The 27,534-nt window shown below is 40.8% G+C and overlaps 1 protein-coding gene across 2 annotated transcripts; it reads left to right on the forward strand.

Moving 5' to 3' along the window:
* On the forward strand, nt 1-22,736 carry TMEM65 (transmembrane protein 65). 2 transcript variants are annotated; one of them, XM_081919003.1, is made up of 8 exons: nt 1-855; nt 8,082-8,162; nt 16,304-16,348; nt 17,010-17,077; nt 17,391-17,445; nt 19,814-19,856; nt 20,500-20,605; nt 21,235-22,736. In XM_081919003.1, exons 1-8 carry the CDS (start codon nt 471-473, stop codon nt 21,331-21,333), a joined length of 882 nt encoding a protein of 293 aa, XP_081775129.1. In that variant the 5' UTR covers nt 1-470; the 3' UTR covers nt 21,334-22,736. The 2 variants fall into 2 exon arrangements, with proteins under 2 accessions (XP_081775129.1, XP_081775130.1); XM_081919004.1 differs by lacking the exon at nt 8,082-8,162 and having other exon boundaries at nt 6-855.
* Nucleotides 22,737-27,534: the final 4,798 nt, after the last annotated feature.

Genomic DNA, 27,534 nt, shown 5'->3' on the forward strand with positions numbered 1-27,534 from the left:
CACAGGACGGACGGAGTCGGGAGGACGAGAAGGCGGTCCATTCAACCGAGCCGACCGGCGCCTGCGCAGAACCGCCCTGCCTCATTCTCCCCTCACGCACAGGCGCGCGCGCACGGTCTACTTTGCCGCGCTGCTGCCGCTGCTGCGCTTCTTCCCCCCCCCCCGACCGACCCCTTTTACCTCAGCGCCGCCTGACCAGTCTCTGAGGCGAGCCGTGGAAGCCCGCCCCGCTCTGGGAGGAGGGAAAGATGCCCGGAGCCTCCTCGAGGCGGCGCAGGGAGCTGCCGCCGCCGCCGCCGCTGTGACTCGAACCCCTTCCCAAGCCAGCGAAGGGAGCGGCCGCGAGAAAGAGAGAAAGCGTCTCCCATGAGCAGCGCCTCCCCCTCGCCAGGGCAGCGCCGCCCTTCGCCTCCCCAGCGCCGGTAGCGAGAGAGAGCGGGCGGGCCCCGCTCCGAAGCGGTCGGCGAGGCATGCCGTCGACGTGGCTGAGCTGCCGCCTGGCGCTGCGCTTGGGCTCCGGGTGGCCCGGCGGCTCCTCGCCCTCCGCGCTGCTTTCCCGCCTCAGCCTCCGGGCTCCGCAGCCCAGGGGCCTCCGCTGCTGCTGCCGTTGCCTCCTGCCTCTGCCGGGCCAGCGCCGCTGCCTCAGCACCTTCCGAGGAAGGACGGTGGCTCCCGCTGCCCCGGCCTCCTCGGCCGGCTCCCCGCGGTCTCTGGGCACGCACCCGAAGAAGGAGCCCATCGAGGCTCTGAACACGGCGCAAGGGGCGCGGGACTTCATCTACAGCCTCCACTCCACCGAGAGGAGCTGCCTGCTGAGGGAGCTGCACCGGTTCGAGTCCATCGCCATCGCGCAAGGTAAGCAAAAGGGACCGCCTGGGAAAGGGCTCCTGCTTCTGCCCGGCGCGGGATTCGAACCCACGACCCTGGTAGATCCCGGGGGGTCTCGCGCTCCGCCGAGCGAGCTCGGCTGGGCTTTGCTTCTTTGCGCCGCTTCCCCGCCCCAGGCAAGCACAATTGAGAGCGAGAGAAGAGGAGCCAGGAGGAAGAAGAAGAAGCGAAACTTTCCTACTTGGCGCATCGACCGCTGCCCCCGTTTCTCCCCTTCCGTAGCTATAACGCGCTTACCCGGAGTTCAGCGAGGCTTAACTCCCAAGTAAAGCCTTGCCCGCCGCTTAAAGATTGCAGCCGGCGCTTGGCGTGAACTTGGGCAGCGGCCGCCGTTCTCCACCCGGCTTGGTCGTGCGATAATATCGCCCTGGAATGCACAAGATACAAGGATAATGTCCCCGAGCACATTCAGAGTGGCTTTCCTGGGATGCTGTGTAGCCATAACCAGCCACTGTAACTGTGGGGTTAAGGGAGAGGGTGTGGCTGTCAAGCAGGTTTGAGGCCTGGGTCTGGTACTGCTTTTGTCTGGAACGGGACAGGGATTCAGATGCTTTAGAAATAAACTGTTGAGGCTACAGCTGTGGTGCTTGAAATGAATTCTGACTTGCATGGGGAAAGTGCCTGTCTTTAGTTCATGGACCCACCCATCTGACTTCAGGAGGCAGAGCTTCCAAGTTAACAAACATGTTGTTTAGGGAGGGTTGATTGAGCCTCCAGGCCTAGGCATGGAAACACTGAAGGCATGCATTAACCTGATATAGGGGAAAAAGTATTCACCCTATGTTGGTTTCCTAGCCCATGGCTAGCTGTGTGCAGGTGTGGCTTTTAGCTTGTCATTACAAATGTTGCTTTCCCAGCATTTGGCAAGGTGTGCAGAAAGCTGAATTGCACACTTGATAGCAGTTGTACAGGGGCGACTTCTTACATACTGGGTGGTCGCATGCATGATCTCTCCTGCCACATTTAGGGTTGTGCAAGTGATTTTTTTGATTCTTTAATCTGTTCCATTCCAGTGTTTTGAATCGGTTGCGTCCAATACTTTGGGTCCCATTTGTGGATTGTTGCCAAGAAGATAGTCATGGTGCATTCTTGACATTGGTGTTCCCGTGGGTATACATGTACTGTAATCCAAATTCTGCTATCCCATTTTCCTGCAGTGTGTGCCTGATACTGTCCAGACTGAAGCAGGAAACAGAGCATGGTAACTTGGATACCTGGGAGTACTATTACGTGATGTGAATATTTAAGATGTGAATATTTTATAAATGGGGCAATTAAAAAAAAAGCTCTTATATGAAAAGGGAATCAATGAGAGCATACTCTACTGTCTACAGCAGTAGAGAATAAAGCACAAACATTGATTTGATTGGAGGGCACATGACCAACTAAACTGTTCCATAGTTCTGAAACTGCACGTAGATGGCAGCTTGTTTCACAACACTGAAATGGAAGTACTAAAATTGGAGATATATCTGACCTAAGTGGTACTAACGAGCACTGGGATGGTTTGGAGCTAAAATTGCAGATTTGGAGACCATACCTCATTTGCTAGCCTTAGTTTCTCTGTGCTAATTGCTTCTAGTGACAGTCTGAGGATTTCAGGTGACAGCTGCACTGATTCAGCACATCTTGTCAATGTAAAACTTTTCTAACTGCTTTGACTGTTGATGTATGGAGACTAAAGTATGGCTATTGAACAACCCGTTGATTTTGTATATTAATAAAAGAAACAGTGGAATAGGAATAACAGAATATACTTGATTGAGGATCCATCTTCTTTTAGTTAAGATTTTGGAAAAACTAGAGATTTTGCTAAAAGGAGAAGATATTGTACTTCTCAACTTCAGCCTGCACCACAGTATATGTTAAGAGTATTTTATTTGCTTATCTAGCATAATACCGTATTTTTCTGTCTATAAGACGCCCCCTATTTTGGGGGACTCAGATTTAAGAAAATGGGAGAGATGGCCCAGAGTATAAGATGCCCCCTAATTTTTGACATTATTTTTTAGGGGGGAAACCTAGTCTTATACACGGAAAAATACGGTGTTTTATTTGTCTATATAGCATCATCAATGTATGCAGTACAGAGGTTGAGATGTGAAACCATGGGAAAAGCTGGATTTTTCCTTGTTTATTTTTAAATTTAAATTTTCTAGCTTTTTTCACAGGACTTCACATCTCCGCAGAGGACAGCTTCTTATCTAGGGGGCTTACAATCTAAAATTCAACACTGAAAGGCAATAGAAGGTGATGGAAGTGGAACGAGGGTTAAACAGGATTTGTTTAGCCAAACTACAGAATAGTAGAAGTTGAAGATGTCCTGCAATTTACTGGGCAGGTTTACATAAAAAATAAATCATGGTTCAAATGTAACTGTGATGTGTTCTTTACCTCTACTGTAGTATTGTGTTATGGTAGCATCTTATACCTCCAGCGTATTGGATGGCATGTTTTCTTTGAAATCATGAATATTCCAGCATGTATTCCGTCACATTGAGCTGGTACATCAATTAGCTTGTTTTGGAACATTGCTTAATATAAAAGGCTTGTATCATAGTGTGAATAATGTCCATTCAGCTTTTTCCATAGTGAATAAGAGCAGCTGTTATGAGTTCCAAAGTGCATGCATGTGACAGCATCAGGTTGAAATGGCTTTAAAGATCATGTAAGGTTATCTTTCACATTGATTTTTCACCTATTTTTCAGTTATATAGCAGGTTCCCAGCTGATAGTCTCCTAGATGATAGGCTGAAGTGACTGGAGAATTGCAACCTTTAAAGTAGAAAAATGAGCAAATGCTAAATTTAAAGTTCTTCAAGTGTTATAGGTTGCTAGCAGCAAGCTTTCTTGGGTAAGGTTTGAGGTTACAATACACATTTAGAAACTAGCTTGCATTTGACTCTGGGCCATGACTTTGGTAAATATGCCCTTGAAAAGGACACTTGGATGGCCCATAGCTAGGTACTCACAATCTGTTGCATTGGTATTGTTTAGCCTCCCAATATATGTTTAATCTTAAGCTTATATATAAAAATATAAATCAAAGCTTTAATATTGAGTCTTATAACTCTCAAATAGTTACTTCCTATATTTGTAACTTCGGTTCTGAAACAATCAGAATTTTCCTATATTTTTCAAAATTCTAATTTCAAAATTCTTTCCTGCTTAAATCTTCCAAAAAATAAAAATAATTCTGATTTGGGTGTTGTAACGCAGTCTTATGTGATGCCTACACCACCTCACTCCAGCCTTTGTTTTGCAGAGCTGTAATTAAGGGACGCGGGTGGTGCTGTGGGTTAAACCACAGAGCCTAGGACTTGCCGATCAGAAGGCTCCTGCCAACCTAGCAGTTCAAAAGCACATCAAAGTGCAAGTAGATAAATAGGTACCGCTCCAGCGGGAAGGTAAACAGCGTTTCTGTGTGCTGCTCTGGTTCGCCAGAAGTGGCTTAGTCATGACCCAGAAGCTGTACGCTGGCTCCCTCGGCCAATAAAGCGAGATGAGCGCTGCAACCCCAGAGTCGGTCACGACTGGACCTAACGGTGAGGGGTCCCTTTACCTTTACTTTTTAACCTGCTAATTGTCTGTGTACAGTGCTTTTTCTTTTGACAGTATCTTTTAACTTCCTCCCCCCCCCTCCTCTGGGGCCTTCCTCAGGCTTTTCTTGCTGGATCCTGTTGAGAGTCCCAGTGTCCCAGTGTCGTTTTCTTCTAAAGGAAGCTCCTATTTGTCATATTCAGCATTAGTTCTGCACCTCAGAATCTCTGTCGTGTTTCAAGGGGACATGCTTAGAATTCTCAGTCTTCATTTGTTTGGGATCCATAAATGTTGGCTTGAATTACAAGTCAGCCAGTATTGTAGTCTCCACTAATCCCCTCTCCTGCATCCACTGGTATGGACAGTGCATATAAGAGAGAAATGGTGACCTATCTCATTTATGTTGGTATGTAAGGAGAAGGTACTAAATCTCAAGAGTCTTAGGAGCTTAAATTATAGTGGAAATGAGGCCTCTGAGATAGCAGTTTTGTTGTGCCAATTAGCTTGCCCACATGAGGTCTGAGGGCACACAGTCCTGAGGATGTGACAATTCATTCAGTTGAATTAAGTGAAGCCAAAGTACTGACAGCAGTACCTGCACTAGTTTAGAATTTCCCCAGGTGCGTTTTGTGACTGGCACAGACCCTATTGTGACCATGTGGCTGGCCCCTCCAGCTTTCTTAAACAAGTAAGCAGAAGAGCTTGTTTATTGCATTTATATCCCACCTTTTTCACCAAAGGGTATACTGTTCACCCCCCAGAAAGTTAGGTTGAGACGTTGTGACCGGCCCAAGGACACCCAGTGAGCTTCATGACTGACTGGGGATTCGAACCCTTATCTCCCAGGTTCTTGTCTGACACTCTAACCAGTAAACACGTTGACTTCCTAGAGTACTTCTGCTATGGGACAGATATATAAATTAAGTGTCAGAGAAGGATCTGAAATATTTTCCTTGAAGCTTGAATGTTTTATTCTGCATTGTTTTATTTTCTGTTTTAATGTGTTGTAAACCACTGAGATTTTTATTTAAAATATAAAGTGATATTGATATTATTATTATTTTGCAAAAAGGGCCACCTAGATATTCCATTGTGGTGACTGTAACCAAGGTTTAAGCTGCCATTTGGTAATTAGCTTATATTTGAGTTTCTAATACAGTCATACCTTGTGTTGCTTCCGCTTCATGTTGCGTCTTTTCACGTTACATCCCATGGCAACCTGGAAGTACCGGAATGGGTTACTTCCTGGTTTCGCCGCTCACGCATGTGCAGAAGCGCCAGATCGCCCTGTGCGCCTGTGCAGATGCAGCACTTCAAGTTCCAGGCATTTCATGTTACGGACGGGCCTCTGGAACGGATCCTGTCCGTAACACGAGGTACCACTGTACTGCTGCAGTCTTCTGTGACATCATAGTAGCCCATCTAACTTCAGGGAGTGGGGGCTGGAAGGTATCAACATGCATTTGCCTTAGGAGTTGTCTTTCCCTTTAAAAAGTTACTGTGACTCTCTGGTAGATGGTTCTTATGAGCTGAATGTTCTTTGCTCTTATTTAGTGCTGCATTCATATCTCTCTGACCATATTTGCATGGTGAGATGAAAATAGAATTTTTAATTACTGCTAGCCAGCATCTGTAAAGCTATACAACTGTTTCTATACAAACATTTTTATCTCAAAATGGCTAAAGGGTAGCGAAACAGCATTGGTTAAAAGGTCACATGAACTAAAGATTTCTAATTTAGATTAGCTCAGATGACTTAAGTAACACTTGTTCTGGCATGAAAAATTGGAACAGTTACACAGCTTTCATAAAGTTGTGCTATTTTGGGGAATGACATGATGACAATGACTCAGAACTAGATTGGATCACAGAACTAACAAACCTGTTTTTTGTAATAGTGCCTTGTCTTCTGTTTTGGCAATAGTATCTCTTTCAAGACTATGTATAATTATTTGTTATTAAAGAGTTACAGAAGTTGCCTTTTTTATTGTGAGATCAGTCATGCAGGATTAACAGGAGGTGCTTAAATGCTAAATACAATGCCACTATATACCTGATACTATGACTTTTAATATTTAATTTGAGAGACTATTGTTCACACTCTTTATTCAGATTCATAAAATTCAACACACTCTGCACAGACTCCACAATGATGCAAGGTGAAACATTTCCAATGCTTTATTTTTCTATGGAAAATACTATATTTCATAAATTCATTAGAAACAATGAATGGATGTCAGATGCAAAGAAATATTAGGCTAGTGTGACAGTTTCAAAGTTTTAGCTTTGTTTTTCTAAATACTAAGGATGCTAAATTAGATCACTCCCTAGGGTATCAGAAGATAGTCTGCTACAACACCCTAATTTCCAGTAAATATTCCCATTTAAAATATTCTGGAAAACCAGTATCCCTGAGTATCCCATGCATAGATCTTCAAAGTATAGAGCTACCAAGAATTTACCTCCCTTGGTAGCCAGTCATTATCTGTGATGGCCTTAGACCCTTTCCATCTCTGGTAGTTTGTTTATCTTCCTGTTGTATCAGTCATGCACAACTTGCTGTGCAAATGATTGTGAGTAGAAAGGAGGAAAGGGGCAAAGAAATGCTAAAAATAGGTTTATAAATAGCAGCTGTTTTGCTCACCTGTGGTAAAAATGACCTCTAGGTTGTCTGAAACCCAAGTATCTAATGAGTAAAATTTAAAGATGCTGGCCAACTTGTAGATTTGGGCAGGAGCAGTTAATTGATGTGCATGGAGGAAAATAGACAATTCTTACCTCAAAGGAGCAGTAAGAAGGCAAGCACATAGCTGTGGTCTTGCAAGAGTAGATCTGCAAGCATCTGTACCAATATGAGAAGCAGTAGTTCAGCTATCGATATGTCTGTCATATTTTCTTGATTTATCCTGACTCAAATTATTTTTTTCTGGTTGCACTTGCCCAAATTTATAAATAATCTCATAAGGATTTGACAAGTCTATGTAAACCTAGCAGAGTTTATTTTTTATGTGCAAGATTGGGAAAGAGGAAAATATGCCATATTACTTCAATTTCTTCAGGAATAAGGTAAAACCTATCCATTTCACACAAGTGTATGTGATAAACCTTGATGGTTTGAAATTCAAAGCAACAGGTTGGTGTGCCTAATTGTTTCCTTGCTCCAAATGTTATACACCACAAGCTGTTCTCCCACCCCGGTGGTGTTCCGTGTGTGTGTGCAAATACTCTTATAAGTAGTATAAAGCACACCGCATAATGCTGGATCAGATTATACCACAATATAGGCATGTGTTGAATCTGCTGCGGAGCAACAAAAAAAGAAAACCAGAATAAACTGGACAGAATGTTGTTGGTGCCCAATTAAACTGAATGTTTCACCTTGCACATTGGGTCACACTTGGAGTAGATGCGCTGAAATCAGTGGGCTTTACGTCCATTGTTTTCAGTGGGCAAGTATGACTAAAATTAGATCTCGACCATTAAATATACCAGTTGCATAGCAGAAAAATATTAGACTTGCTTCTGAGCAAGCATACATAGGATTATGCTGCACAGTTTGTAGTTGGAGTAAGTTCTGAAAACACGGATTCATGAATATTAAAGGCTTTTAACATTGAAATGTAACTTTATTTCTTACGTTTGAAAAACTTTAGCTTCCAGATTTCCTAAACCACTGGTACCACTTGAGATGCCATTGAAGCAAATAGTACCACCCGAACCAACTAGTACTTGGGGTACAGTAAACTTCTCTACTTGCTACATAAACGTGCATGGTCTAAATAGGTGCTAGGTGAACCATGGTTTCGATATGATGCAAAATAGATGCTGCTGTTTCATTAAATCTACTTACATAAACATGCTATTCTGTTTGTTTTGTGTAACCTGGAATGTTTAACAGAAATGGCCATGGTTGTTTCCATTTGCATTAGCATATGACTATAATGAGTTTCAGGGGTTGCCATTTTTGGGGGGACCATTACACATATTTCTATTTTTGAGAGAGCATTGTGGGTGTCAGTCACAAAGTGATTGTTGTGGCATAACACACCATAGTTGGGTGAATTTGAGAAGAGTCCTGCTGAATCAAACCAAATATAGATCCCGTGTTCTGTTTCTCATAGTGGCCAATTAGTTATCTCAATCAGAGAGCAGCTATTCTGTGGCTTGTTCCTCGAACTCATTCATTCTGTCTCTGAATTCAGATATTCCATTTAGCCATCGTGACTCATAGCCATGAAAGACAACTTCATGGTGAGAGATTTTGAGGTCTTTTACCTTATACCTATAAACACATCTTGTGGCAGTGTGTTCCATAGTTTAGTGATGAATTGTATGAAAAGTACTTTTAACTGTCCTAAACCTTCTGCCAACTAATTTCTTTGGATAGCTCAAATTCTAATAATATGCTTGAAGGAGAAAAGCCTTTCTGTTATGAGGATGAGGGAGTATCTTGGATATACAGTACAGCTATCAGAATTTTAAACCATATTCCAAGTGTGGTTGTGCTATAAAGAATTAGCGCAGTGTAGTTTAATCATGGAGCTTTGAATAAATCTCTGACTTCCTCATTCTCATACTTGTTCTGCTTAGTTAGGTACTTCATCGTTTGCTATTGGATCCAAACCAGCAAGCTATGGCTATGCAAAAATCCAAGCCATAATTGCCACATACACAGGACGAGGAATGTGCAAGGCCAAGACTCAGCCATAGTTCAGTATTTTACTTCTGAACAGTGGCTAAATGTCATTTTTTTAAAAAGCATTTCTCCTTGTCATGGTATATGAGTCATGAGGAACATGTGATTCATTTCCCTATTTTTAGGGGGTAAAATGGTCAAAAATTTTCATGTCTTATAAATACTTCTACAGTACTACTTCTACTACTACCTATGTGCAGACTGAATAAGTGACATCTAGAATTGGAAAGATGGTCTTGGTTTCAAAATCATTAATGTAGGCAGTATTGTTTAATACGAAAAAATTTATTAGGGTTTATAAAGACAAATTAAAGACTATTGTCAAAAAATTTTTTTGTCTAGACTAAAACATTAATCTAGAGGCAAAAAAGATAAAAACAAGAGGAAAAAGAGGGAGGGAGGGAGGGAGGGAGGGAGGGATAGAGAAAAAGGAATAGGAAAAAATGAGAGAAAAGAAGGAATAGAAAAAGAATTGAAAGAGACAAGAGAAAAAGATAGGCAATATTTTCTGAGAAAATGCACAATTTTAGCAGAGGTGTGTCCTAAGGATTGTGTTCTAATTATTTTGTTTGTCAAGTTAAACTTTGTATTTGATTCTCTTCTTGACATTTGACTTTAAAAAAAAAAAACTATTGTTTTCCATAAAGGAAAACAATAAGGAACAACACATTCTATAGCATAGTAGCATAACACTACAAAATCAAACTTCGTTACAAGAGCAGAGTAAAATTGTGAAACCATGATTTGAAGTGGATCTGTGCAACAAGAGATATGCATGTGATATAAGCACATACCCTTTATATGTAGGATTTGGAAATCAAACAAGCAGCCACAAATGCAAAGCATTGGACCATAGTAGATGGTGTGAGACTGGAGGGATGGAAGAACCCTTTGTTGGGTTAATGGGAACCAGGATAACATTTGGTTTTAATTCCTCTTATATCTCTGTTGCATTCCATAACTTGCTCAAGCACAGCTAAGTTTTAGACTCTATTCCACCAACTTTTTAAGGTAAAATGGGAGTGAAAGTGTCAATGCTGTGCTAGTTCTAACTGGGCTGTTGCTAGTAACTCTGTGATCCTATCTGTATACATTGCATTCTCCAGTGTGCCAGGGAGGATGGAGAGCAACACTAGATCCAGAGAAATTATTTGCTGTGATATTTGAATAATTTAACAGACGTTCAGAGCAAATATCTGTTGTATCTTATTTGTTTTGTCAGACCTTAGTTTTAATACAGAGCTATCTCTTGTGTGTGGGCTTTTAGCTGTCTAAATACTGCTGAGATGCTTGACAAATACGTTGTAATCTCTGTAGGATCCTGCTATGCAAGTTGTATACTCTTGGCATCTAAGTCTATCAATTATGTTGGCAGACATGGCTTTTCCTTTAATCAGGTTCATTTATACTTTCATCAGTTTTTTAGTTGTTTGTAAATCAATGTGTTGCTTAATCTGACACTGCCCTCCCTTCCCTGCCCCCGTTTTAAGTTCAGACAAGTATTTCCAGTTTCATATTGTGAATAGCACTCTTAGAATATTTGTAATTAAGTCTGGTTTTTTAAGTTCAGACTAAATACGATTCTTGAAAGCATAGTTTTGAACTCTGAAATGAAAGAACCAGCACTGGTTATTGGCTTCTCATTAGTATAGAAGAACTGTATTTGTAGCTACAATTCTATGATCCTATGCACCAGATTATTGTTAGTAATCTAGTGTCAAAAACAGACCAGTCTGTACCAGTTTAATCATGCAGTGGAAACATTGACTGTGATTGAGGAGAACAAAGAGCAGCTTAAAGACCAGAGTTCTTGAAGGACTGTACATAAAAATCTTGAGTGGAATGAATGTACCATCTGAGGTGAAGTGAGTGGCAGTCAAAGAGGGAGCTGCCTTGATTGTGGCACGCCAATTGCAGAATGCTCATTCTCCTTTTAATGACCTTTCCCAAAACTTTCCTGATCCTGCAGACTGTTTTATGCCACTTTTATGATTTTGCGTCTTTTAGCTTTCTGTTTGTATTTACATCTTATTTATTATTTTTGTAAATCACCCTGGGAATATGATTTAAAGGGTCGTATAAAAATACTTAGAAATAATTTTTAAACTAGCAAGCTAGCTTGGTTATTGAGGTAGATGAAGTATAACCTGAATTTGTGATCTCAATTTTAAGTTAGATAAACCTGGTATGAACTTGGTAAATTCATAAAGCACTACAAAACGCTCACAAAATTTCATTGGAAAAGAAACAACTGGTTTTTGCAGTACCAGAGCAACCTATTGTAGTCTGTTTATAACCTGGTAAAAGCCCAGCAGAAATTTCGAGAGCTCCTTTTTGAACTGTTGAGATCAGTTTATTTCCCACCTGAACATTCAACATCCTTAGGTAAGATGATGGGGACAGGATGCTATCTATTTCTCCAGTTTAAAAGATGAAAGGGGAAGCAGTCTTTCAGATTCTGATGTACAGTTCTCGCATGAATGGGATATGTGGCCTTTCATATTGGTGTGGTGGTAGAACACTAAGAAGATACAATGCTAACAGTTGGTAGAGGTAGACATCAAAGGACCCAAATTCTGTTTTATAGGCCTCCCAAGTGTGTGTATGTAGACTAGGAGCTATCCTTTGCTCACAGATTTGAAGTGAATCTTAAGCCTTTTTTCAAAGCTTTTTCTTCCTTTAGGAAAATAGAGCAGTTTGTTCCAAAATGGAACAAAATATGATTTGAATTGACACTAAATATGATTTGATTTGACAGGCTGAAAAGCAGCTGTTCAACGGTCTTGACTGGTATTCTGTGCCATAAATGGTCTGATAGTTTTCTTCTTCTTGATTAAGCCATTTCTCCCCCGTTTTCAACTTGAAATGTTATACCTCTTAGTACTGTCATGTGCCTATCTGAAACAAAGGCATCTCTAAGCTTTTATGGTGAACACTTGCAGAAGTTTTCAGAACTGCAAGTGCAAGAATTTCATCCTGTGATTACCAAATTATTCTGTATACTCCTGCTGTCACTGTGGGTTGTCAAAATTATTGAGCTTTGAGAAAAATGAAATCTATCTAGATTTATCACTGCAAGATCAGTGTGAGTGAATTATTGGGACCTTTTGTTGGGGAAGCAGGGGTGAAGAAAATTAGGGTTACAGCATCTTTGCACTAATGATATGTGATACAGTGTGGTTGTGTTGGCACGGAGAGAAGTAGGAGCAGCCTGGCTCTTCAGAGCCAATCCGCTCCTGTCTGGCCCCTGGGGAGGTGAGGCCAATGAGCAGTTTCTATTGGGCAGGATTCATAGTACAAATTGGGGCACCAGAGACAGAGGTAATTGCCTACTCTGCCCTATGAGTTATATACTGGGATGAACTGCTTTTGAGTTTCTACAGACCATTAGGGTTCCTAACAGCCTAATTTTAAATTAGAAAGGAAGAACCCTGTTGTTATTGTAGGGTTAGCAATTAGAAACTTTCTGATTTTACTGCAAATCATTCAGTGAACGTTTGGTAAACCCCACTATGCCTTCTACTTACCATGTTCTAGGGTGCAAGTCTATGCCCTGAATAAATTGAGCATGCTCCCAACATAGCCAACTGTCCTGTAGCAAAAAGGAATTCTAGGAAAAGTCATTGGTACTGTATTGGGCAAGTTGTTATTAGGGAAGCTTGTCTGCTGTTACCAATCTTCTTATTGAAGATCCTCTGGTAAGTGTGTAGGTAACCATCCCCTTAAAACAATTTGAAAACCATTGTACTATGTGATGCTGTGTACATCCTAGAGGATACAAAAAGGATGACATTGCTAGACTATATATTTACCATTCTTGAGGAATTAATTTCATGAAAAGATATTTTCCCTCATGCGGCAATTATTTATTTTATTTTTATTGAGAAAACAACTATGAACTGCCTAATTAAAAAAAAAAAAATCTAAGCAGTGTCCATAAAGTAATATGAAATAACAGTACATGGATAGTCAGCAACATCTTGAAAACAAAGCAAGTACCATATTTTTCGCCCTATAGGACACACTTTTTCCCCTCCAAAAATGAAGGGGAAATCTGTGTGCGTCCTATGGGGCGAATACAAGCTTTTGCTGAAGCTTGGAGAGTGAGAGGGGTTGGTGCGCACCGACCCCTTTCGCTCTCCAGGCTTCAGGAAGCTATCAGCAAGCCTCGGGAGCCTGCGGGAGTTCCCACAGGGCTCCCTAGGCTGCGGATAGTAGCCTGCCGCCCGGCGCGAAGGGCACCCTTAAGCAGAGCGCCCCTCGCGCCGGGCAGACATCCGCAGCGTCAGGAGCTCGGGAGACAGCTGGGAGGCGCAGCGCCGCCATACCGCTGTTCCCCGACCTGGTTTTGGGGGGGAAATAAAGGGAATTTCCCCCCAAAAAAACTAGATGCGTCCTATGGGATGGAGCGTCCTATGGGACAAAAAAAACGGTATATATGACTAACTTACATGTCTTTGTAGGCATGCTAGAAAAAGTTTTATTATAGTGTGCCTGCAGTTTGAGGGTTACTTTTGGCAGGAAAGAATGGTACCTGGTAAGGAGTTAAATCGATACATTTGTATGAAGCGCAATACTAAGAAAAGAGGAAGATGTTTCTTGTTTCTAAAAATATCAGTGGGGAAAAGCATGTGTTTGAGAATCAATAGATGTTTACTCGATATGGACTGTTTATGTTAACTGCTATAGTGAAACCTAGAAATGAGACTTTCCCATTGGGCAAACCTTTAAGTAGTTCTCATGCTGTATTTGTAATATTTCAGTTGCTTAAATAAAGTTAAAATTAACTTGATCTGGTTTCTGTGCATCTTATCCACCAGTCCAGATGTCTTCTACCACATAGTGCCATTTGCTTTTATGGGCTCTTGAATAAAGCTCCTTTTTGACAGACACAGGGATATATTTTGTTCAGTATGGGGTAATTAAATCTCTCACTGTCCTGATAGTATCTTGGCAAGTGATTTGCTGGCTTTGCCTTGACAGGCAGGTGGAGAAAAACTACGTACTGTATATTCTGTGTTCTGAACTGATGGATCTGAGGCACAGAAACTAACTTCAGGTAAGATGATCCTTCAGTCTGTATATGTAGGATACACTTGCTTAGAGCCAGTTGTCTTTTCAGTGTCTTTGTTTATAAAATAAGGCATACACCCCTTCATAGTTTATTCTTTTGGACTATAAAACAGTTGCATCCATGGAGCTCAGAGGCTCAAGGGGTCCTCACAGCAACCCTGCTACTTTAGGCTGAGACACAGTGACTGGTCCCATGGCATCTGGTAAATGTCCCCCCACTAAACATCAGACCCTTTATTAACTACACTACACTGAATGTACTCTGTACAGCTATGCACACAATGTGATTTAACCTTCTTGTACCATTAATCATGTGGTTGTTTTCATAATTTTTTTTGCAAAACACTAACTGTTGCTGCTATAAGAACTGTTAACCCAATTCCTGCTTTTGGATTACCAGTAGAGGCTTTGTGTTTTGTTTAGGCTGCAATTTTCTTCCTTACTGAAGGCTTAATATTTTTTTGTTTACTAACACCCCAGCAGTAGGATATCATTTAAATGACCCCCTCAGCCTCCTATCACTTTAATCCAATGTATTTTGATTTGCAGAGTGTTGCTTAAAAATCCGTAAATGTTAGTGTAACGTTCTTCTTGTGGCAGGAAATTGGGTTTATACCACTAACCAGTGTTGGAGATTTCTTCTTGTAAGCAATCTAACATCTTTTTGTGGTATTGGGTAGTGTTCAAATCTTCTGATAACTGAGTTTATCAAGAGCACTTAAGGGTAGTAAGTGGTCTCTATGAAAGTATACATTTTAGCCACTCCTTGTTTATGGTAAGGTGCTTGAGAGTTAAAGGCCACGGGGTAACTTAAATTGTGATATTTCTTTAAAAAATATTTATCATTTCCATTTTTACAATTGAAACAATAACAACAATCCAGATGTAAAACACACAATTATTTTCATTTTACCTTCTCCCTTTCGTGGTTCATTTTATTATTATTATTTTCTGCTACATATTCTATTTCCCCCCAATATTTAAATATACTTACATCTATTATACCTAAAAGAAAAGCTTCTGGGATTTTAACAAATGTCTTTTTCAACATTTTTTTCCAGTTTATTATATTTCATCTCCCAGTAAGTCTTAACCGTTTTGCATGTCTACCACATATGATAAAAAGTACCTTCTTTTTCTTTACATTTCCAACACATATCTGATTCAGAATTATGCATCTTAGCTAGTTTACTCAGTGTCAGGTACCACCTGTAAATCATTTCCATAAAATTATCCCTCAATATGTTAAAATTTAAATCTTTTTTCCATAGTTTCTCCCATGCACTCATCTTTATATTATGACCTATATCTCTTGCCCAGTGAATTATAGCTGATTTTACCAATTCATCTTTTGTTTCCCATTCTAATAGTGACTTGTACATTTTGGAAATCATTTTTCCCTACTCTCAGTGATCTCTTTCAAATTGTGAGCTTTGGGTCATAAAACCCCTCCATTTATCCTGTCTAAACAAATCATTTATTTGATGATACTGCAACCAGTCTGTCACAGCCTCTCCAATGTGTCATGTTTTTAAAGTTTTATTTCTTCTTTTGAAAAGTCTAAAAGGTCTCTGTATGTTGCCTAATATCCTTCCATATTCCTAAATTGTGGGATTTTAATAAAGGGGCAACAGCACAATCATGTACCCTATCATATGCTGAGACTAAAGGTTGGATTTTTCAAGATCAATTACGGTACATACAAGCAGGGAGAATTCAATTAGTCAGCAGTTGGGCACCCCTGCACTAGTGACAATGTAATTTGAGTATTTTAGCCAATATTATTCAGTGTTTCAGATGATCAAGCAAATGAATATACAGTCAATTATTTTGTGAAATGGTGCTTCATTAGCGTGCATAAGTGTATAGTTCTGTTAGCATGCTTTTGTTTAATCAAAGGAGAGCATGGATCTGAAACTCACAGAAGACTGCAGTGAGCTACCGAGCTGCAGTTTTCTGCGCAGTAGCTTGCGAACGCACCATATATGAAGAAAGCTAAATTTTCTATGAAATGAGGATTTCACACTATGCTGTTCAAAGAGAACAGATGTTCAAATATGTGTGGTTATAATGCTTTTCTTTAATCACATTTTTCTACTTATCTAGAGAAGTTGGAAGTTGCGCCACCATCCACTGGACAGCTGAAACATGGTAAATTATGTCTATTTTTTTAGAAGCTTAACTGTGGAGAAAGCCTCTCTAATACTTGGAACATTTCTCTCCAGGCCAATGCAAGGCATACAGTTGAATACATGAGAGTACATTGGGCTGCTTGAGTCAGAACATTATAGAATTCTAAATCTTGCTTCCCCAAATTATGAGTAACATCATAAATCTGACTATCTTTACAATAATAATTTTTACTAGTAAGTTTTACCTTTAGCTGTGATGAGAGGAGAGTGTGGTTAGAAGGGACAGAAACGAAATATGACAGAGAGGATGAAGATGTTTCACCCAGATCTTTGCAAATTGTTGATTAATGTTTATTATCAGATTTCCCTACCCAACACAACCCTTCCCATATATCACAATTTTCGGGGTGGGTGGGGGAGGGATGACAACTCCAGATTAACTGGGCCTATAGCAGCTGCATCGATTTTTGTAGTGCACTGTGTACAATGTGCTGGTAGTTGCTGTGTGGTGAGTTATACATGGAAAGAGGCTTCCATATCCCTTTTCTGTGATCTCAAACATCACAGTTCATATGGGAGTTTTTTCAAATTGTAGAAAATGGAGAATTGAACAGTAGTCTGCATGTATGAATTTGCAAGCATTTGAAAGCACTCCTCACACATGTGTCTCTTTCTTCTAGTGTTCTTCCACAATGCAATACCTTTTGTAGGGTTTGGATTTTTTGATAATGCAATTATGATTGCTGCGGTAAGTCATGTTGCTCTTTGGTCTCAAGCTTGTTTTGTGCTGGGTTATATTTGATATCCAGTTACCTTGATATGATAACATATGTAACACTAGCTTCAGAAAGACATTATTTTCAGCAATGTTTTAGCATACTGTATTGCTATAATAGATGTAATCTTATGCATGTTGTCTTTTAAAGTTTCCAGGAGAAATGGGTGGCAGAGAGCCTGCTATTCCTAATGTCTTAATTTGGAAAATAAACAACTTCTGTAACCTTGCCTTTGTTAATGAATGTGTAGATTTTAATGAAAGTTTATATTATCTTTATTTTTAGGGCACACAAATAGAACTGTCCATAGGAATTGTCCTTGGAATTTCTACTATGGCAGGTAAGTAATCTATGCTTGACTGACTGTCCATGGCAATTTTGCTATAGCTGTCTATTAATCTATGAATATGTCTGTGCACACCAGGTAATTTTTTAAAAACTGCTGATTGATGATTGAACTTTATAGTTCCAGATGGAAATTTGGTTACCAGATAATCTTACAGAAACCCAGTTCTTATGCAGAAACTGCACATTAAAGTTCCATGACTCTTTCTGCCATGATTTTAAAATCCTAAGCAGGCTGTGTATAACCACAAGGAAAGGCAGCTGGGGAGAGGCTGCTTAACTCCTCTCCTCCTGTTTGTACTTCTAAATCACATTCCCTGAGCTCCATTTTCACCTGGGATGGATAGGGGTCCTTATGGGTGAAAAAGCTGTTTGGGAAGGTGATTGGGGCTGGAAAAGATTTGGGGACAAAAGAGTTAAGCCATGGGTAGGCAAAGTAAGGCCTGGGGCCAGATTCGGCCCAATTGCCTTCTAAATCCGGCCTGCAGATGGTCCAGGAATCAGCGTGTTTTTACATGAGTAGAATGTGTCCTTTTATTTAAAATGCACCTCTGGGTTATTTGTGGGGCCTGCCTGGTGTTTTTACATAGGAATTCGTTCACCCCCCCCAAAATATAGTCCGGCCCCCCACAAGGTCTGAGGGACAGTGGACTGGCCCACCGCTGAAAAACTTTGCTGACCCCTGAGTTAAGCATTTCCTACATGCTTAAACAGCTCAAGAGGTTGAATCCACGCAGGAAACAGATCTCACATTTGCCTCTTGCATTCCTAGTTTTCTCTTCTTAAATAGTTTTAACTGACACCACGACCATCATCATTACTATTATTATTAGTTTAAAGCCACTTTGAGTGTTTATTGGTATCTAAGGTCTATAAAGAAATAAGTTCTCACTTTGCAAAATATTCTTTTATTTGCGCTTCCAAACTGTTCCAAGAGAGGAACAAAATAAATTTGGTTTCTCCATGACACTTGAAACAAAGTGTCTCTGTTTAAGATGAAAGAGTGGCAGCCATATTAAAGTCACAAGTGTGAAGTATTATTGAATAGTCTCCTTTTAAATTTTAGAACTTTTTCATCCAAATGGATCAACTGGCTAATTCTGAACCTGGAGGCAAATATTCATGATAGATTTTAAATTCAATAATGCAAGCAGCTTTCTTAGCAAGATTAACATGCTTATAGAAATAGAAGTTGGTTTTGCAGAAGCGTTGAAACTAGGAACATAGGAAGCTGCTTTATACTGAATCAGATCCAGCTCAGCATTATCTTCCCTGACAGACAGCAGCAGTGCTCTAGAGTTTCAGAAAGGGAGTCTTTCTCCAGAGATGCTGGGGATTTCTGTGTACAAGGCAGATGCTCTGTCACTGAGCTATTGCTGTTGTGTGTATGTGAGAAAGTATGTTTTCACATCCCCCTGAGTACCGTAAATGTGCTGCTTGCTGCACCTTTCAGTCTATTCCTTCCTCTGTAGATTGCCAGGGCTCATGTACACATGGATATAGAACTCCCCGCTGACCCCAAAAATCTCAAAGTGGTCAAACATACAATTGCATCCTAGATTCTTACTCTTTTTAGAGTGTGATGCCTCGAGAAGCTTATAAGAGCATCGGAGAAACATTTTTTTCGTTCTGCAGAAAGCACTTTCTATTCAAAGTCACACTGATCAATTGATTCTCTGTGCTTGTAGAGAGCCAGCCTGCACTGCTTTGAAGCCTCCATAATCAGCCAAATGATATTGTAATTGTATTGTAAAGTACAACCACCTTTTGGCTCATCCCTCACTTTATCACCCCACAGGTGCAGGGCAGGTCACCGTGACATGGCTTGGCCAAAATGGCCTGGGAACGGGGAGGCCTGGCTTATCCAGTTAGGTTCATAGCCTAGAGGTTCCCCACTCCTGCATTACCCTGCTCTTGTACCAGCTTTCTTGGTTACCATTTTCTTTCCAAGTTCAATTCAAGGTGCTGTTTTTGACCTTTAAAGCCTTAAATGCCCTGAAATCAAAATACCAGATTTACCTTCCTCTCTGTGTTACCTGACAATCTCATTCCTCTTCTGGTACCCTCATTGTTGGAAAATTCCTGTTTTAATTGTGTAGGTTACCATTCACAAGCTGTTCTGCTCCTATGGGTTCTTAAAGTTTATTGTTTGTATTCTGGACTGATATATCTTTGATTGTAAGATCCTTGAATATTATATAGAAAGGTGCATTATAAAGGGTTTCAAGCAAGCAAATAATATTAGGTATATGGTAATTCTGGATTCTGGACCATTAGATGAAATAAAACTGTTGGCATTTGTGTAGTGTATTGTTCTTTTATTAGTAGATACATTACAATGCTTGTGATTCTTTAATATTTAGCTGCTGCCTTGGGAAATCTTGTCTCGGACTTAGCTGGATTGGGGTAAGTCTTAATTATGTTTTGTAGGCTCTGACCCAGCATCTTGTTCTTACAGTGGTTAACCAAATGCCAATATTTACTTTCCCAACAATAGCTCTGGGGGCTGTTTAGTGTAGTCTCCTGCTCTGTGGTTAATTCCCGCTTCACCACTACCTTGGAGCTGAATGGCTGGCAGTGGCAGAGTAGTGGAACTAAGTCTCAGATTTGTCAGTTCACAATCAACCATTTTCTCTCCCCCCCCCCATTTGCAGGGAAAAAAAGCTTTCCAGGAAAACCATGCCAACAAAAGGGCACAGCAGCTGTTACATGCCCGAGTGCCTCTTTAAAAGTTTATCCTTTCTACCCCAAATCTGGCACGGATCACCCATAGGCTTACTTCACCTATACTGCCAAGTTTCAGATCAGTCCATTAAACTATTTCTCAACCTATAAGCCATAGAACCAACTCTCCCTGGACACAGGGCCACAACTGTTTTATGTATTAGTCCCTCTTAAGCTCTAATGGCTTACCAAAGTGCTGGTTTGGCATATGTTCAGGAGACAGAATTGCTCGCTGCATTTCCACAACCAACAGAAACCGAGCACCCTGTAACTGCTATATTTCATATTATTGTGCTCAAAATATTTTTGGGTTTTTTTCTCCAAGACTTGCAGGTTATATTGAAGCTATGGCCTCTAGGTTGGGCCTCTCCATTCCTGATCTAACGCCCAAACAAGCTGACATGTGGCAAACACGCCTCAGTGCGCACGTGGTGAGTCTATGTTGTGTCTGTTTTGTTGTGTACAGTTTTGGTTAGTGAGAGGTTAAACAAACAGTAGACACTGTGTAGTGCAGTAGCACCTTGGATCAGAATTCAAGTCAGCTGGAAAAAGCTAAGTGCTCTCAGAATTTTGAGATCTTAGGGGCATTTAACATGTGGCTTGTTCTGCAGATATAATGACCATAGTAGGCACACTATAGATACAGGTGATAGCTTCCCATTTCTGCATTCATGTGTTTCTGTTAAATCCTTTTATACTTTTTGCCACTCTGGCAACAAGTTGTTTTGGCAAGTACAAGGCAGCTGTAAGGGAAATATGGCTAGATGGTCACGAAACTATGAAAGCAGCAACTCCAGTATTCAGATTATTCCTGAACCCTTCAACTTGTGGAGATACAATGTGCATGTTACTCCACTCCCTATTATTGTGGGAATAAGCTCTTTTAAAAATGCACATAGAGGTTCTCAGAATGTAAATTCTGCAGCAAATATTTGGGAATGAGAAGGATAATAGAAATGAGGTTCATTGCTTGTTACTTCCTGTTCCTGTTGTTGGACCTGAAATCTGGTAACCTTCATAACTAAATTGTGAGTGACCCATTTTTCTTTGTGTTTTATAGGGTAAGGCTATTGGAGTGACCATTGGCTGCCTTTTAGGAATGTTTCCATTGTTCTTCTTGGGAGATGAAGAAGAAAAAAAACTGGAAGAAAAAAATTAACCTTTTTACAATGCTTAAGATCTATATAAACTAATGTACCTCAATTATACAACTATGCTGTCAAAATACTTAGCATTTAGCAGACAGTAACAATGTATAGAATGGGGAACAAAACAGCATGCCATTTTATGGAAACACTAACTTATTGTGGCTTTGTTCTAGTACATCTTTTTATAAGGGTTTTTCCTTTTTAAAATGTAAATTGTTGATGTGTGTGTGTGTGTGTGTGTTTCACTTACACCGGCAGTTGGCGTTTACCATTCCCCCCCCCTTCTTTTGCCTCTATCTTTTATAAGGATTATTACTTTCAGTGCTTGCCATCAATGTACTGTATGGGGTTGGAGTTTGCATATTTACTTAGCATTTGCAAACGCATGGCACAAGTTCCCTTTGATACCCATCATTCTCTCCATTCTGGCCTTTCAGTGAAGCTAGGTGACAGATGGCTTTAGGAGGAATCATGTCTTTTATTCATCTTGGGTCACCAGTTGCACACTGTATGACTGAATAGCAAGACTTGTTTGAATAATGCAGAATTTGAAATAGGGTGTAGATACTTGCTGAATAATGAGGCAATTAGAGTGAAAGACTTTAAAGGTCAATCGCAGTTTCAGGTGCTGTCCCTCTCTCACACTCCATAAATACTGCTTGGAATTCATCCTTGATCTTGTCAAATTGGCATCTGAGATCAGGAGAGTCCTAAATGTTGGAATCTTAGTAACGTACATGTAACACGGGCTACAGTTAGGAAATGGGGGTTTGCTCAATAGTTGGAGCTGGAAAAATGTGCAAAACAACAATGAATGATAGTGCTCATCAGCACCAGGAGGCCAGTTGTTTGTGTGGGTGTAGCAACAATATTTTTGAAAATTGGGCTTCATTTCAGTTGGTGTGTGTATGGTGCCCTCCTTCCATGCCTCTCCAAAAGAACGAAAGAAAACCTTTATCTGAATTTCATTCATCAATTCTAGGCGTCTGGGGAACCCCCAACAAGATAAGGGTCTATTGTTTGCTGAATCATGTGTATTTGTAGAGCACTTTGTGCACTTGGTGTGTGCAGGCCAAGAAAAAGCAGTGCATAGTGCACTTTGATAGGGGAAAAGTGGAGTTCAGATGTGTTTAGAATTAGTGCAAAGTAAGATGAAGCCTTGAAAGGATGTAGCTCTTTAAATTGTGTTGCCTTCAGTGAGAAACAGACTTCAGTGTGCCACTTCTGGAAGTCTCCTGCTTCAGGAATTTGAAAGTAATTTTCACTGTCCTTGTTTCTTTGAATACTAACTGGGGCAGAATGTTACTTTAGATGTGTCTTGGAATGCCTTTTAAATGTCTAGACTTGGTCTGGATGTGTGGATCATGTGTGCAAAATGTAACTTAAATAAATAAACTTGATCACTTTTCATTAATTAGAAGGGCATAAAGGTTTGTTTCCGTTTTGCCTCACTGGTTCTCTTGTCATACTTAGCGTGCAATTTCCCATGTACCTTTTACTTGTTGGAGTAGAGAATATTAATCTTTGCCATGTTATGAATAATGGATGATAACTTGCACTGAACATCCAACTTCTAAATATACAACCAGCATAAGTAGGAATGAATACGTGGCTGTAGGAAGCTTTTAATGACACTTTGTTTTGAAGTCTTAGTTGTTGCTTTTTTAAAATAGTTTTTATGGAGGCATTATCCTATAAAGTCAAAGCTTGTTTCTAGCTATAAAATGCCATGACTTGCAGCCCTATTACTGAATCCTTGGGAGTTGTCACATGTGAGCTGCCACCGTACCTGGAAGCACATTGCATTGAAATCAATGGGACTTTCTTCTGAGTAAACATAGTAAGGTTTGAATTCGGTAAGACGATTCAGTAGTCGTTGGGTTTGGAATTTGGCCGCATTCCCTCTTGACACTATTGGCACCTAGGGCTATCAACTGAAACTCTGCTACCCCGTGGTTTGGTTTGCTCTTGTGCCTTTAGCAGCACCTTGACTTGTACAAAACCAGTAGAAGAAGCTTCTCATAGCATGGCAATGCATTGTCATCTACTCTCGTTCTCCAGGTATCCCAGGTATCTAAAGGACTGCCAACTTCTGCATGAATCCTCCTGTACATTTAGGTACCGTCTTCCAAGACCCTCTACCTTAGGTGGGGTGAGACTGGGCAAAGGGCCTCTTTGGTTATGCCTCCTCACTTTTTTGAAATGTCCTCACCAGGAAGCCTGCCTCTCTTGTCTTTTTAACTCCAGTCAAAAACTCTTCTCTTGTATTAGGCTTTTAATTACGTGTTTATAGTTTTAGCTCGCTGCTGTTTGGTATCCTACTGTTGTAAGCTGATTTTATGCTTTCATCTTTTTTAGATTTGTTCACTGCCCTGAGAGCATTTGTGCTTAACCATGGGATTAATTGGGTTAAAAAAGAAAAAAAGGGTTTGGCAACTCTAGAATAAGCCATATCTACAAACTGATACACAGCAGTATTTATAAATGCATTTTTGAATTAATGTTAATTTTTTTGTTACAAAAACTATGAGAAGGTCTGTATTCTTCCTACTCCAAATTTATTGCACATTCTGAGAGAGGAAAGAACTTAAATCAGTCACAAAATAAGTGACCCATACCTTCTGCTGACCCCTAGCAATTTAAAACAAATATTCTCTCACAACTATGATTTGAATAAAGCATCCCTTAAGTAACTGCTCTACTAATTTACAGAACCTTATAGCTTAATGTATCTGCTGATATACTGATATTCTGAATATAACATCACTTTAAGGATCAAACTAGATTATTGGTAGCAGACCAGCATGTAAGAATCCCAAACATAAAAAGTGATGACGGACAGAGAGACCTGGAAGGAGAAGCTGTAATCCTTAAACTACCTGCAAGCTGTAGGTGTACTTACTCTTCCTCCCCTTCAGTTGTCTTTCCGAATCATGGATTCCCAGATATCCCCCCCCCCCAAGATGGAAATAACAGCTTTTAGAGTTTTATTATAGGAGTTCATTCAGCTGTCACCCTAACATTGATTCTTCTTGGTTTCAAAAGGATCACATATTAGGTGATAAATGCTGAATGTACAGTTTAGTAGTTTTGGCTGCATCTTTCTCTGTCTAACTTGCTGACAAATATAAATTTGTTTATGACTTTCCCCCAACTTGTCTTACTGTACTGGGTATTATGATATTTGGTGACAAAAGATCAAAGCAATAGTCAACAACTGACAGGCTGACTGGAACAACTAAATTTCCTGAAGAGAGCACCAGAACAAAAACCTAGCCAAATGTCTGCTGCTGCAATAGTTTGCATTTTTTTTAAAAAATAAAAAGTTCATTTAGTACTGTTTTTTGTTTTTTTGTTTTGGTTTGTGCATGTAAATTGGGTGCATTTTTGTTGATATATGTATGTCAAACTATTGTACTATGACCAATGTTTTTAACAAGAAAATATGAACTAAATCTTATAAAAATGTGTGTGTGTGTTGAGAATTCATTGTTGTCAAACTGGTACTCTGGAACTATATCAGTTATCTTGGACATGTAAGGTAAGTGACTGATAGAATTGAAATGGTGAAATCAATGCCAAGGGAACATTTTCAAATATGAATGAGCCCCCCCCCCCAAATTTCTTGTGTGTGGATGCATTCTGCAACATGTCGCTGATGCAACAATGCTGCATTAGTGTTGAACTTAAATTGGAATTACCACGTTGTTGCTGTCTGGAAGGGCACTCTTCTGCTACACTGCAAGAAAAGTAGGACAACCCATATATATGATTTGTGGTATGAAAAGTTAGACTTTCAGTAAGAAGCTACAGAACAAACACCAAGTGGAAATGAAGCAGTATGCCCTTGACAAAACCTCTGCAGGTGAAACAGAATTGAAAGTGGGATTGTGCATAACCACCTTGCTGCCTTAAGGAGCACAAACCATCGCGAATGCAGAATAAAAGTGACATCTAGACGGGGCCCCAGAGTAAACTTAAATGGGACTGGGCATTCAGCCAGCAAGGTAATCTGGCAGCATGGCAGGAAATTCGGCTAGCTTCTTAGTGGCTAATAATGCTTTGGGAGTTCTGCTATTTGCCTCTAATCCTAGCTACCATGTTGCAGTCAAATCTTGAATCAAATACAGTGGTACCTTACAGACTCTGCTAACCCAGAAATGGGACCTTGGGTTAAGAACTTTGCTTCAGGATGAGAACAGAAATCGTGCTGCGGCGGTGCAGCAGCAGCGGGAGGCCCCATTAGCTAAAGTGGTGCTTCAGGGTAAGAACAGTTTCAGGTTAAGAATGGACCTCCAGAACAAATTAAGTATTTAACCCGAGGTACCACAGTAATGGAGAATTGGGGTTCCGTTCTGGAAAGTGAGGGTTCAATGAAACAACCTACCATTTGAAGCTTTGGTACACTAAGATCAGTGGCCACAGCTGTAAGATGAATAATAATTTAGATGGCACAAGTCACTTGTCTCAAATAGAATCACTGTACACGAATGACAATTGCACACCTGAAGAATTCACAGATGGTGGTGTGGGTGGTTTCTTATTTTTGCTTATGGTAGAAATGGCCTGATTCTCTCCAGCTCAGGAGATGAAATTGTAACTTTTGTACAGTTGAAATGTCCTTTTCCCTCTTAAAATCTTAATCCCTGCTACTCATTTCTAAAACATTTGTGCTGATTTCTTTAAAATAATACACAATAATAAATTATTACAATTGGGTCAAAATGTTGATTAATTAGAAGCAGCATTTCACATTTTGAGCCTGTCTATGAAAGAGCAGTGGGCACTCTTTTCAAAGCCACACTTTTCCTGGGATTATTGAATTCCTGTGCTGCAACAGTAATTTAATGGCAAGTTCTTGCTTCTCACCTGAAGACAAGGGAACTAAGCACTGGGCATTGCCCTAACACGCCAGGATTCACCTTTTTAATGCAATGAATAGTGCCTGTTTTGGAAGTGAAACTTTCTAGAACTGCATCTACCAAATCAAGCTTGGAAGAGCTAAAAGGTAAAGGTAAAGGACCCCTGACAGTTAAGTCCAGCTGTGAACAACTTGGGTTGCGGCACTCATCTTGCTTTACTGGCCGAAGGAGCCAACGTTTGTCCGCAGACAGTTTTTTCCAGGTCATGTGGCCAGCATGACTAAGCCGCTTCTGGCGAAACCAGAGCAGTGCATAGAAACACCGTTTACCTTCCCACCGGAGCAGTACCTATTTATCTACTTGCACTGGTGTGCTTTCAAACTGCTAGGTTGGCAGGAGCTGGGACCGAGCAATGGGAGCTCACCCTGTTGCGGGGATTCGAACCATCGACCTTCCGATCGGCAAGCCCTAGGCTCAGTGGTTTAGACCACAGCGCCACCCGCTTCCCAAGACACTAAGAAGAGCTAGGGGTGATAAAACATGTACAATTCCCCAGACATTGTAATTGTGTTTTAGTGTGTGTATCTGCAGGATAGACAAAATGGCTGTTCCAAGGAACATCAGGGTCCTTCCTGCCTTTATCTTGTGGCAGACACTGTGGAATGGTATTTTGAAAGGCTGCTTGCACTTCCACGCCTGGTGTTTATCTAGCAGCTGAATTCTCAAGGGGAAGTTGGGTTTTAACAGCTGTGGGTATTGCTTGCAAGACATGTGGAGCAATACCATATTTGCCATAATAGGCCAGTCTCCACTGCTTACTTATGAAGAGTCTTCCACAATGACCTGGGAGGATGCACACCTAGGATGCAAGATTTATCCTGTCTTGGGTTGGTTTCTTGCTGGCTGTATATTCTCTGTCCCTGTAGAGCAAAACAAGTTGTATGCAAAGGGGTACAATCCTGATTATGTGACTATTTCAGTTGTCCCCATCCTTTATTAGGCAGTGCCTTTATCTGCAGCAGTGCATTTTTACCAGAAGTCCAACATGGCCAGGAGATGGAAGGCTGTTTCATCCTTTAGGGGTCTTCCACACAAAGCCACTTCTGCCCTACAGAGGAGGTGGGGTTGTGGGCTTCACGACAGGCATGGCAGTTGGAGCCCAGGCCCCGCGCGATTGGGGGATTCCTGGCCGCATCCCCCCCTGGCCAGCCAATCGGCTGGCACAGGGGGCGTGGCCTGCCCTATTTAAGGCAGGACGAGGCTGGGGATCTCCCTCTTTGTCGCCTGCCAGCTGTTCTGGTTCCAATATGGCCAGGAGATGGAAGCTGTTTCATCCCTTAGGTCTTTCCA

The sequence above is a fragment of the Podarcis melisellensis genome (assembly GCF_964234715.1).
Source record: "Podarcis melisellensis genome assembly, chromosome: 7".
NCBI classification, from domain to species: Eukaryota; Metazoa; Chordata; class Lepidosauria; order Squamata; family Lacertidae; genus Podarcis; species Podarcis melisellensis.

Bases quoted from the DNA above. Each gene is read 5' to 3' on its own strand.
- TMEM65 (XM_081919003.1), top strand. From the start codon at position 471: ATGCCGTCGACGTGGCTGAGCTGCCGCCTGGCGCTGCGCTTGGGCTCC. The intron at 856-8,081 runs GTAAGCAAAAGG...GAAAAACTTTAG, and splicing joins GTCCATCGCCATCGCGCAAG to CTTCCAGATTTCCTAAACCA. The intron at 8,163-16,303 runs GTACAGTAAACT...CTACTTATCTAG, and splicing joins CGAACCAACTAGTACTTGGG to AGAAGTTGGAAGTTGCGCCA.